The sequence below is a fragment of the Antechinus flavipes genome, chromosome 1 (genome assembly GCF_016432865.1).
Source record: "Antechinus flavipes isolate AdamAnt ecotype Samford, QLD, Australia chromosome 1, AdamAnt_v2, whole genome shotgun sequence".
Taxonomy (NCBI): domain Eukaryota; kingdom Metazoa; phylum Chordata; class Mammalia; order Dasyuromorphia; family Dasyuridae; genus Antechinus; species Antechinus flavipes.
Window position 1 is genome coordinate 523511353 of NC_067398.1, and position 14236 is coordinate 523525588.

At 31.9% G+C, this 14236-nt stretch overlaps 1 protein-coding gene across 1 annotated transcript in view; it reads left to right on the forward strand.

Moving 5' to 3' along the window:
* Nucleotides 1–14236, forward strand: part of DOK6 (docking protein 6) — a 725210-nt gene that overhangs the window by 544902 nt on the left and 166072 nt on the right. The window contains exon 6 of the mRNA XM_051970535.1: nt 10498–10636. Coding sequence (XP_051826495.1) covers nt 10498–10636 — 139 coding nt within the window. The remainder of the gene's footprint in view (nt 1–10497; nt 10637–14236) is intronic.

Here is a 14236-nt window from a genome sequence, read left to right on the forward strand (position 1 = left end):
CATTATTTTCTATAATTAAACATTAAATTTTTAATATTCTACAAAAGTGCCATTGTGTCTTTAGGCTAGATCCTTTGCTTTATTCTCCTATTTGACATTTAAATTGGTATATCTGAGGGTTATCTATCTAGTTCTTTAAAAAATAGGAATATACTCCGTATGAAATTAGTGATGAAAGAAATTACCTAAGATCATTGCATCCATCTTTAGGATGATTTCACCTATACATATGTACACATGTACATATATTTATTTTTTAACCACGGATGAAGATTATAAAAGTATATTTTAGGTTATGCTATCTATATCTAATAACTCTATCAAGACTCCCTATGCTTTATGATTTTCATATCAATAAGAATTTCATCTTCATAATTCCACACTACAAAAAAATAATAATTTGAATAAGCATGTGGAAGTGACAAAGTTTTGTATATATTTTGCTATTATACTTTGATGGTTAAATGCTAGCAATACATCAACTTGTACATATTCCAAACCTACACTATCTGATTTTCTCTAGTTATTGTACCTAATCTGCTATAACTCCTCCATAGAAGAGCTACATAAATTAATATATTGAAGACATTCTTCATAGTCTTTAAACATACAGTATTCAGTTATCTTTTCTTCCTGATTTGTAACCACCTTACTTACTTTTCCTATTATGAATGTTCTAGATGATACCTTTTATGTTATTCCTGTCCCATAAATTGTCATTAGAAAAGTTGCAGACTACTTGTACATGTCATGTGTTTCTCTTTTACTTTTTGGATTGTCAATAATTGTGACTCTTTGAAGATTCTAGTTTTTCATTATTAGAAGCCATATGGTAGTAGAATGATGTTTTCAGAGATTATTTTGCTTATTCATAAGCTTTTTTTCAGATAATAATTTGGAATCACCAAAGTCCTTCATAATTTCCCAAATGTAGTCCAATTCACTGCCCATTTTTATCCATTTTATCCATTTAACCTTCCCTATTATCTTTTGACAATGCCAAGCAAAACAAAGTGTACTATATGTTTATATAATGTTTGTATATGTATATGTAAATAGACCTCAATGTGTGGTTAATATATTCATATCATAGCCTGGACAATAATTTTTTTTAATTCTTTATTCTTTGGGCTAGATGATGTACTTAAAATTGATTTCCTGATAATAACTCCCTTGACTGATGACTTGAGGAAAAGGAGTCTGTTTTTTTTTTTTTTCCAGAAATTAAGGCCTCAGCTAATCATGATAGTATCTAAGTATCTATGATACCATAGTTGCCAAGGCATTTCCTTTGATGTTTATCAGTGTACCCTTAATAAAGTAATATTTTCCAAGCTATGTTCAGAGTAGAGCTTTATCCTACATTGGGTTTTCATTTCTTAGTTTGTACCAATAGAAGCAAAGTATTCTAAATGAATCAGATAATAGTCCTTCTGTACTTTTTCCTGGTCAGGTCCTATCTGTAGTGTTAAGTTCAGTTCTGGGAGCCGTATTTAAGGAGAGGTATGGAAAAACTGAAGTACTTCAAGAATATTGTCAACAAAATACTGAAGAGTCTGGAAACCATGCCACAAAAGAATCATTGGAAGTTAACTAGCCTAGGAAAGAGGATTATAGTAGTAATCTTCAAAGAAAACATTTAATTTAGAGAAGAGGTCTGTAATAGAAATCTTCAGATATATCTAAAGTTATTATATTGGAGAGGGATTAAAAGTGTTGGCTTTGGCACACCAACTAGTATCAATGTGTGCACAAAAGCTATGGGTCAAAAAATATGAGTTTAATAAAATGAAGAATTTATTAACAAACTGAGTTGTATAAAACTCAAATAGCTTCCTCAAGAAGCACTGAGTTCTATAACTCTGGAAAGCTAAACAATAGAAGGTCAATGATAAACTTGCCAGGAATATTATGGAAAGCTTTCCTATTTCAGACATAAATTAGACTAGTTTAAATCCTTCCAACTCTCAAATTCTCTGATTAAATATTAGTAAGATATAGAAAGAAACATCCAATTATCATCTCCCTACTCACTGAGAAGTTATAAATTGTGATCTGCCACTAACACCTTTCAATTGGTTATTAGTTTTTTGTCCCCTGTCACCATCCTTTCCATATGCAATTGTCCTCATCATTGATGTGACCAAAGAAAACAACTATAAGTTATTTCCAATCTTTCCTTCTCAATAACTGAAAGTATGATGCAGTAATCTTTGCCTGGAGCATTATAAACTTGTAATAATAAAGTTTTCCCACATGTTATCTTTAGCCTTATTAGCTGGATGCAAATATTTTTAAAAGTTCATGTGGCTATATAAAGTAGGAAGTGGTTATATTATTATATTGCAGAGAAGAATGTTTCATTTTTTTCTCAAATTTTTATTTCTCCTCATTTCCCAAATAATTATATGAATCTTGCTTTTGCATCTGATGTTATCTGTTAAAGAAAAAAAACATTTTGGGATGCGGGAAAACTGGGACACTAATGCATTGTTGGTGGAGTTGTGAACGAATCCAACCATTCTGGAGAGCAATCTGGAATTATGCCCAAAAAATTATCAAAATGTGCATATCCTTTGATCCAGCAGTGTTTCTATTGGGCTTATATCCCAAAGAAATACTAAAGAAGGGAAAGGGACCTGTATGTGCCAAAATGTTTGTAGCAGCCCTGTTTGTAGTGGCTAGAAACTGGAAAATGAATGGATGCCCATCAATTGGAGAATGGCTGGGTAAATTGTGGTATATGAATGTTATGGAATATTATTGTTCTGTAAGAAATGACCAGCAGGATGAATACAGAGAGGCTTGGAGAGACCTTCATGAACTGATGCTAAGTGAAATGAGCAGAACCAGGAGATCATTATACACTTCGACAACGATATTGTATGAGGACATATTTTGATGGAAGTGGATTTCTTTGACAAAGAGACCTGAGTTTCAATTGATAAATGACGGACAAAAGCAGCTACACCCAAAGAAAGAACACTGGAAACGAATGTGAACTATCTGCATTTTTGTTTTTCTTCCCGATTATTTATACCTTCTGAATCCAATTCTCCTACGCAACAAGAGAACTGTTCGGTTCTGCAAACATATATTGTATCTAGGATATACTGCAACATATCCAACATATAAAGGACTGCCTGCCATCTAGGGGAGGGGGTGGAGGGAGGGAGGGGAAAAAAATCGGAACAGAAATGAGTGTCAATATAATGTAATTATTAAATAAAAAAAAAAAATCAAAAAAAAAAAAAAAAAAAACATTTTTAACTACAAACACAATTGTTTTTCTGTTGTTTTTCTGTTCAACTTTTTTATTAATTTCCTTTTTTCCATTCTCCCATGAATATATCCTTTCTTGAAGACAGGGAGCAAAGAATACAATTAAAAGAAAAAATCCAAGCTTTTCTTTTCTTGTAGAAAAGTAAAACTTAACTGGTTTTTTTTTTGTAATTAAAAAAGACATTTTAGGAAGACTTTTCTACTTGAAAGATTCATTTAAAAGGGTATGATCTGTCCATAGATAATTGCTTTTTCATTATTGAGTATAAAATAAGAATTTTTTGCCTTGATTATATTTCCTAAATAACAGATAATCAAGTGGGTGGAGGGTTGTTTTTTTTTGCCTTGATAAAACAATGAACAAAACTCAAAACCCAAATTCAATTATTGCCACCTCTTATTTTGTCATTGTAGTGGTTATCTTCTTGTCCCCTTCTGAATCAACAGCAACAAGAAAAATCTTGTTTTATTTTACTTTGAAAAAACTCTTCATTTTTCCCTAGACTTTCCATTTCACGCTGTTTGAATTTTATTAAGATCTCTTTCCACAAAAGCTAAGTGCAGGCTATATGGTGCCCTACGGGATCCCAATTGCTGATTCTATAATGTCTAAAACCTCTTGAGACATTTCATTTCTTCTGGAAATTCCTTTGAGATTCGTAGGGAAACAAGCAGCATCTTTTCAGCTGCATGCAGAAAAAATTGAGCCAAAAGGAACTTTTCTGCAAATCTTTTATACAGTCTCATCAGAAAACTTAAAAAAAAATCAACCCAGTTAATCATTTTGATGATTTTAAGTTATGTTTTTGTTTTTTTTTTCTTGGAAATAAGTCTATGTATTGTGGTCTTTTCCTGAAGGGTAGCAATCTTTACATTATTGACTTTTATTCAGTGAACATTTCATTTATTAAGTAGCTATTATGTGCAGAGAACTGCTCTATATTATGGGGGAGATAAAAGAATAATTGAAAAATGTTTTTGTAGAACTTATAGTCATGTTTTTAATGTTGAATACCTTCTAAGTTATATTCTGGGTGTTTTCCCATTGCTCAAAATTCTTACCTATAATTTTCTATCTATTCATTATTACCTGTTCCAAAGGAGAAAGTTATTATTTATATTATCCTCATTCTTTGTTCTTACAAAACATTTTTTTTAAATTATTTATTTATTTAAAACTTAGATGCAAAGTAAGGAAAAAACAATATAGAAAAATAAAGACAATTTATACCAGAAATGCAGGGTTGGTTCACTATCAGGAAAACTATTACCATAATTGAGAACTGGACAAAATAGAGAACTAGAAAAAATAACAAAATTCATCTGGAAAAACAAAAGGTCAAGAATATCAAGGGAATTAATGAAAAAAAAAATACAAAGAATGGTGGCTTACCAATATCAAATCTAAAACTATATTTTAAAGCAGCTGTCATCAAAACCATTTGGTACTAGCTAATAAATAAGAGTGGTGGATCAATGAAATACTTAGATACACATGACATAACAATCAAGGCCTATAGCAATGTAATATTTGATAAACACCCAAACTTCAAGTTCTGGAATAAGAGTTCACTATTTGACAAAAATTATTTGGCAAACTGGAAAATAATATACTAGAAACTCGGCATAGACTTACATCTCATTTCCTATTCTAAAATAAGGTCAAAATGGATATATGCTTTGGATAACCAACAAATTAGGAGAACAAGTGATAATTTAGCTATTAGATCATTGGAGAAGGGAGGAAGTAGAGAACATTATGAAAACCAAAATGGACAACTCTGATTATATTAAATAAAAAGGTTTTTCACAAACAAAACCACAGAAATAGGATTAAAGGGGAAGTACAAAGCTGGGGGAAAATCTTTATAGCCAATATTTCTGATAAAGGTCACTTTTCTAAAGTATATAAAGAATTGTGTCAAATTTATAAGAATGCAATTCATTCCCATATTGATGAATGATCAAAGGATATGAACAGAGAATTTTCAGATGATGAAATTAAAGCCATTTATAATTGTATGAAAAATGCTCTAAGTTATTATTGATTAAAGAAATGCAAATTAAGACAATTCTAAGATGCCACTTCATGCCTCTCAGATTGTCTAAGATGACAAGAAAAGATGATAAATTTTCAAGGGGTTGTGGGAAAACAGGGACTAATGCATTGTTGGAATTGTGAAATGATGTAATCACTCCGAAGAGCAATCTAGAACTCTGCCCAAATTCAGCAGTGTCATAACTGGGTCTGAATCCCAAGGAAATTATAAAGGAGGGAAAAGTACCCACAAGTGCAAAAATGTCTGTAGCAGTTCTTTTTGTACTAGCAAAGAATTGGGAAAAAAAAGTGAATGTGCATCAATTGGGGAATGGCTGGACAAGTTATGGTACATGAAGATACTGGAATATTATTGTTCTATAAAAAGCTGACTATAGAAAGGCCTGGAAAGATTGACATCAACTGATGCTGAGCAAAACAAGCAGAACCAGAAATACATTGTATACATGTACACAATAACAGCAAAAATATGTGATGATCAACTATAAAAGGCTTGGTTTTTCTCAATAATTCAGTGATCCAAAGCAATCCCAATAGATTTTTGGACTAAAAATGCCATCTACATCCAGAAAAAGAACTAAGGAGACAAAATGTAAATCAACACATGCTATAGTCACTTCCTTTTTTCTCTCTCTCCCATGGTTTTCCCCCTTTTCTCTGATTTTTCTCTCCTATAATGATTTATAAAACAATTCAAATTAAAAAATAAGTAAACTTACTACAATAAAAGAAAGAAAAATAAAGACAAAAAAAAAAAAAGGAAGGAAGAAAAAACATTGTCTTGTGCCCAGCAGAACATAAGGGAGAATTCAAAATATGTAAAATAAATTTCCATTTCAGGGAAGCTTATATAATAATAGAATACATTGTATTGTTACCTGTCCATCTTTTCTTTGTTTCTTGTAGGTTTTCTTTTGTTTTCTGATGTGCAGTTTTTAGTTTATTCTTTTTTCCCCCTTTCCTCTCCTCTCACAACTCCAAACAAACTACAGTTAAAAATGGATCTATTTGTGTGTGTGTGTGTGTGTGTGTGTGTGTACACATAAATACACATACAGACATACATTATACACATTCACATATATGTATATGTAGACATACATATATATATGCATAGCATACATTTAAAACAATATTAATATAGCTGACTTGTAATGTAAAATTCTTTCTTGATTGAATCTTTTTTGTCTGACTCTTTCAGAGAACAATTATTGTTACCCCTACTTTTTTCTAATAAATTCTACTTTTAATCATTGTTACTGTGTTTGTGTATATCTCTTCTACTATAAACTTCCATTGATATTACTTAATATCTCTGTCCTTGAATCCTTTCCTTATATTCTTCCTGCTCAATCTTCCCCAACCTTTTTATTCCATCCCCATTTATCTACAAACTTTATTCCACTCCCATTAATTTGCATAATCTTCCATAACCCATCTTTGTAAAGTACAGGCTAGCTCCCTGGAGGGCCTCAGGGTCAGCCAGAGTCAGATAAATCAGAGTCTTTAGGGGGAGAAGTGAAGGAGGCAGGCAAGCTGCCACATAGATTGCCAAAGATATATCCTGGATTCTGGAGTCCAGAGTCTAGCCTCTCCTCCTTGTCCTGTCACCAAGTGACTCACTTCTCTTCCTCTACCCTCCAATCCTTACTTAAGATTATCTTACTATCAAACATTCACCAAGCACCAATGGTGAGGAGAGCCATCATCCAAATATACGCTAATAGAGTAAACATTGAATAGGTAACCTTAAATGCTCTCTTTTCTGATTCAGAGTTTCAGCCCTCTACACATCCTATCCTTTTCCCTCTCTTATTTCTTTGTAGATTTTAGAGAGTGTTACACCTTCTGGATATGTATGTATGTATGTATGTATGTATGTATATGTTCCCTCTGTAACCCATTCCCAATGTGAGTAGGAGTTCAGAACTACTACCTTGCCTTCTTCTGATTCCTGTGTCATTTTTTACTTTTGTACTTAATTCATACAATATAATTGCTATTTTTATCTTTTCCTACATGATTTTGCTTTTAAGAGTCACATCACATTTAACTCTATCCCAATCTTTTTTTTAATATCAGTCTTTGACATATGGGTTACATTTCCATATATAAAATACAAACAATTTGTCTTTAGAATTCCTTGAAATTAGTCTTTCATAGTTTCTCTTACATGTTAAATTTTCTATTGAGTTCAGATTTATTTCAGACAAAATCTAGAATATTTGAAATTGAGAATAATTTTACTGGTTTCCCCTTGCTTAATTCTACTTTTCTTTATTTTTTTTATTTATAAAACATATGCATGGTTAATTTTTCAACATTGACTCTTGCAAAACCTTCTGTTCCAAATTTTCCCCTCCTTCCTCCCACCCCTTTCTCCTAGATGGCAAGTAGTCTAATACATGTTAAATATATTAAAATATATGTTAAATCCAATATATGTATACATATTTATACAGTTATCTTGCAGCACAAGTAAAATCAGATCTGGAAAGAAAGAAGAAAACCTGAGAAGGAAAACAAAAATGCAAGCAAACAATAACAGAAAGAGTGAAAATGCTATGTTGTGGTCCACACTCATTTCCCAGAGTTCTCTCTCTGGGTGTAGATGAATCTCTTCATTACTGGACAATTGGAATTGGTTGGAATTATCTCATTGCTGAAGGGAGCCATATCTATCAGAATTGTATAGTCTTGTTGTTGTGTACAGTGATCTGGTTCTGCTCATTTCACTTAGCATCAATTCATGTAAATCTCTCCAGGCTTCTCTGAAATCCTCCTGTTGGTCATTTCTTACAAAACAATAATATTCTATAACATTCATATATCACAATTTATTCAGCCATTCTCCAATTGATGGGCACCCATTCAGTTTCCAGTTTCTAACACTACAAAAAGGGCTGCAATGAACATTTTTGCAAATGTGGGTCCCTTTCCCTCCTTTAAGATCTCTTTGGGATATAAGCTCAGTAGTAACCCTGCTGTATCAAAGGATATGCACAGTTTGATAACTTTTTGAGCATAGTTCCAAATTGCTCTTCAGAATGGCTGGATCTGTTCACAATTCCACCAACAATTTATCAGTGTCCCAGTTTTCCCACATCACCTCTAACATCCATCATTATCTTTTCCTGTCATCCTAGCCAATCTGACAGATGTGTAGTGATATCTCAGAGTTGTCTTAATTTGCATTTCTCTGATCAATAGTGATTTGGAACACTTTTTCGTATGACGAGAAATAGTTTCAATTTCTTCATCTGAAAATTGTCTGTCCTTATCCTTTGACCATTTATCAATTGGAGAATGACTTGATTTCTTCTAAATCTGAGTCAATTTTCTCTCTCTCTCTCTCTCTCTCTCTCTCTCTCTTTTGGAAATGAAACCTTTATGTCTAGATCATGAGCCCATTTTGACCTTATCTTTGTGTACAGTGTTAAGTGTGGGTCAATGCCTAGTTTCTGCCATACTAGTTTCCAATTTTCCCAGCAGTTTTTTGTCAAATAGTGAATTCATTCCCAAAACCTGGGGTGTTTGGGCTTATCAAACACTAAATTGCTATAATTATTGACTGTTTTTTCCTGTGAACTTAACTTATTCCCCTGATAAACAAGTCAATTTCTTAGCCAATACCAGATTGTTTTGATGACCACTGCTTTATAATATAGTTTTAAATCTGGTACAGTTAGGCCACCTTCTTTTGATTTTTTTTTCCATTGGTTCTGTTGAAATTCTTGATTTTTTGTTCTTCCAGATGAATTCTGTTATTTTTTTCTAGGTCAGTAAAATAGTTTCTTGAGAATTTAATTGGTATAGCACTAAATCAATAAATTAGTTTAGGTAGTATTGTCATCTTTATTATATTCGCTTGACCGATTCAAGAGTACTTGATATTTTTCCAATTCTTTAGATCTGACTTTATTTGTGTGGAAAGTGTTTTATAGTTTTGCTCATATAGTTCCTGACTTTCCCTTGGCAGATAGAGTTCCAAATATTTTATACTATCGACAGTTATTTTAAATGGAATTTCTCTTTGTATCTTTTGATGTTGGATTTTGTTAGTGATGTATAAAAATTCTGATGATTTATGTGAATTTATTTTGTATCCTGCAACTTTGCTAAATTTGTGGATTATTTCTAATAGCTTTTTAGTAGAATCTCTGTAGTTCTCTAAATATACCATCATATCATTTGCAAAGAGTGATAATTTGGTTTCCTCATTACCTACTCTAATTCCCTTAATCTCTTTTTCTTCTCTTACCACTAAAATTAGCATTCCTAATACAATATTAAATACTAATGGCAATAGTGGGCAACCTTGCTTCACTCCTGATGTTATTGAGAATGGTTCCAATTTATCCCCATTACATCTTAATTCTAATTTTCAAAGTTATTTTCTTTTTTAAGACCTTAATGACTTGCCAAAGTTATACAACTTTGTATGTAGTAGATGGCTGAGACAGGATTTGAACTCAACATTCCTGACTTTAAGTTCAATATTTTATCTACTGAATCACTTAGTTTAACAATACTAATGAAATCATAGATCTTTGAAGTGTATAATTATTAATTAAAAGCTACATCAGTTTCTTTTTTTATTTGTTTTTTCCCCAGATGTCATACATTTATTATATGAATAAAATATTTCAATTGAGACATTACTATCTCAGAGTTAGGCTTTCTTTGAATATTGGACATATTTAAAGAAAATAAGTAATGACATTTATTACTCAGTTCATTATATATATATGTGTGTGTGTGTGTATTGATGGGATGGGGAGAGTTGTATGTGTGTGAGTATGTTTGTGAATGGAAGTATGTGGGGGTGTGGGTCGGGTTGTGATTGTGGGTGTGGGTGAGTATACTGTAATGTCTTTTGTCAATATAAATATTCTTAAGAATATGTCCTTGATTACAATTAATGCTCATTAAGCATCTCATTCCTTTAATTTTGTTCTCTTTTAGAATACTTGATTTTTTGTTAATACTTATTTGCTGATCGTGGCATTGGTGGTTGACTGTTTTGATTTTGTTTTGGTGTGATTTTTCCATATCTTATTTCAAGGAATTAATTAAAATCTCTAAAAGTTTCAAAGAAACTTAGTATTTTAACAAAAATATTCTGTTCATGTCTTCCCCTTGATTCATTTTCACAGGATGTGTGATACAGGAGAAGGACTATTCACTTTTCAAACAAGAGAAGGGGAAATGATCTATCAAAAGGTACACTCTGCAACCTTGGCAATAGCAGAACAACATGAAAGACTAATGCTAGAGATGGAACAAAAGGCCCGGGTAAGTTCCCCTTTCTGTACCTTAAATATTTAGAACACTATATGTGAAATGTGAGCAAATCTGTGCTTTTAGAATATTCTCCTTTCAAGATTAGAGTAATTAATGTGCCAAAGGGTACAAAACTATTCCTGTATAAGATGTTCAGTAATTACAGATGTTATTAGAAATAGTAATCTAGTCAACTATATTTCACTTGTTCAGTATTTCTAAACAGGGTATTTTTATTTACATATATAAATATTCATTCTTTGCTACCTGAAATAGAATACATCCAATGGAATATATAGAGGTAGAAGAAGAAAGGCCATACTACTTGTGCTTTAACTAGACAATATTAACTAGAAATATGAAGTTTCTATTGTATGTAATACAATATTATTGTACAGCTAGGTGATACAGTGGATAGAGTTCTGGGTGTGAAATCAATTCAAATTTGACTTTAAACACCTGCTGTGTTACCCTAAGCAAGTCACTTAACCTTATTGATTTCAGTTTGATTTCTTCAGTTCAGCATTAGCTGGAGAATGAAATGACAAATATCCTAATATCTTTGTGATGAAAACTCTAAAAGGGAGTCCTAAATAATTGGACATGACTAAAAATAACTAAATAACAATAATACCCTTACCCTTTTCTGGTTGCTCTTTGTGTTCAGGCTATTCTATTTTCTCAGTTCTGTGGCCACTATTGGAGATTTTGGAGGTTGTTTTATTTTCTTGTTAGGGGGAAATGTGTACATAAACATATATACACACATATTTACACATGCATGCATATATAATAGCAGAATAATACAATATTTACCATATAAGGAAATTGTTTCCTTTATAGACTTAGAAAGATACTTTCTTTGCAACTCTGAATTTTGTAACAAACGATAACAAGACATAAGAATCATTACAGCTAATAAGTTACCATTATGAATATCATTGTAAGAAAATTGTTCATAAACTTTCAATAATTTTGAAGAAAGGACAAAGGAATAACTTGTAGTTATAGGAGCAATGATAGTATCTCTCTTATTTAGAGCTCAAATATAAATAGTAATTGAAATTAAAGACTATAATGGCAATATAAGTTGACTTGTGCTTTGCTAAATAAGGAAAGGCTACAAAAGAAGAAAGAACAGAAGAGAGGGAGGAGGAGAGGAAGGGAGAAAGCAAAGTAGGAAGGAAGGAAAGATTGGAAGTAGGGAGAGATGAAGAAAAGGAAGGAATGAAGGAAGGGAGAGAGGGAGGGAGGGAGGAAAGGAAAAAAGGAGAAGGAGAAAAGGAGGAAGAAAGGGTGAGGAGAGAGCAAGGGAGGGAGGATGGGCAGGAGAGAGGAAGAGAGGGAGATGATTTCTAGTCTAATTTGTTATGAGTAAATTAAGTCCTAGTTATGTTGCTCTGATAAGAATGATTCTCAATTATATGATATTTTGAAAAAATATGGAAAGTATTTTTAAATTCAAAAATAAGGAAAGGAATCTCATCAGTGGTCTCCTGGTCCTCTATTCATTTTAATGTTTTAAATCTACCACCTAAAGACATTCATTCAAATGTTTATGATTCAAGTAAAAGCCAGCATGTTGGTGAAAATTGGAATCTTTGAATTCAAAGGACTAGTGTTATTGCAGAGATTGTGAAGATAATTTTTATCATTCATGAAGGAAACTCTTAATACTTCCAATAAACTACTTCATTCATTAAGATGCTAATAAAAGCTTATTTTTCTTTTTCCTATATGATTATTAGAAGAGATGTCTCATGAAAGAAAGAGCAGTTTTATCAGACGTATAGAAGTGATTCTCATTTAGGTATAGGTTTAACAAAATGATCATTAAGGTCCTATCCAATTTGAAATTCTGTGATTCTTTAGTTATGATTTATGAAAAGTTATTGGGTTATTTTTTAAATTAATCAAAATATGAGTTCCTAGGTAAAAACACTATTTGTATTACATTAGAAATTAATTCACACATTTGCATAATGACAAGTTCAACTTGGATTCATTTGAATTTTCTTGAAAAGTTGTTTTTGTACCCAGCTTAATAAATACATTCTTCTATCATCTCCATAAGTTTCTTCAGCATTTTTTTTCCTTTTTATGTGAGTTATAACTCTTCATACAAGTAAAATCCTTAAGTTTCAGAACATCTTTAGAACGATAACTTCTCTCCCTTCATTTTTCTCTCTCTACATAGCATATTATACCTTTAACAGCAGATACTCTGCCCTAATGAATGCAAATTTTGATCCCTGAAATCTCAGAAGAAATCTTGGGGTTTGCAATCCTAGATTTCTTTCTTAAGGACCATACCTTAAATACTAATCATCCCGGCTCCAAGTGATTAGCCAATTATAGGTCCCAGGCCAAGATCCACTTGGTCAGTTTGGGGCTTGATTGGCTAAGAGTAAATGTAAATAACACTGGTTTCTGTTTTGCCAGAAAACCTATGAGTTTTTTCCTACCAGATTGATTTTTTAAAAATTATTTTTGATTAGGTTAAAAAGGCCCTTCTCTGTTTCACTTCTTATCTAATTTTAGTCAGTGAATGGGTGTTGCCTCAGTCAAACTGAGACCTATTAAATATCATAGCTTTAATGGGCCAAGGTCTCGTAGTGAATCCAGGACCATTTCCAGGCATCCTAATCTTACCATTGGACCCAGATGGTTCTGGAGAAGAAAGGGAGACTGCTAACTTTTGCACCTGTCTCACTTAAATCCAATTACTTACAGGTCATGGCATCATCTCTTAATGCCATGGTCCCCTTCAAGAACCCATAACTTCCACAACAAACTCATTAATTATGCTCTAATGATACAAGCTCCTTAAGTTATCTGGTTAAATATAATTTAATTATTCAGTATAATTTAATCTCTATTTACTATAAATTCCATTTTGTCAGTGATGTTTACTCATTCCTAAATTTGTGACAATTATAAAAACAGAATTCAAATTCCCAAGCTATGATTTAATGACTCTTTCTGGAATTGTCATTGATCTAGTGATCTGAAATTCTCCAAGCCAATTTATTTTCTATAAAGAAAAATTAATGTTATTTTTGACAGAATCAAAGAGGATCAGAGAGAGAGAGAGAGAGAGAGAGAGAGAGAGAGAGAGAGAGAGAGGTGTCCTTTTAATATTGTATTATTGCATGAACTATTTTTAAAAATCTGTGTAAAATGTCAAACTGTTTAAATTGGAGGATATGTTATAACAATACTATTCACATTAATAAAATGATTTAAAGTTTACAATGTAGAATTCTGCTTATAGTAAAACTATCCTTTTTATTTATTATTTACTATTTATCTATTTAACTATTTACAGTTATTATTTACTGTTTATCACTGACAAATAGTAAAATACAATAACAGTAGTAATATTTTGCAGAAGAAGAAAACAAAGAACAAAATGCTCTTTCCCATGATCACATAGCAAGTAATTATCAGAGTTATTATTCAGGTCCAGGTCTTCTCATTCTATGCCAAGCACCATTTATCTCTCTAAGTGAAATTCATTAGCATCATAGGGAAATAGCAGATTTGATATAAAGAGAAATGATGGGAAGCAAAAAATGGCATTAAATGAAAAGTGCTGAAAAGAAGGCAATC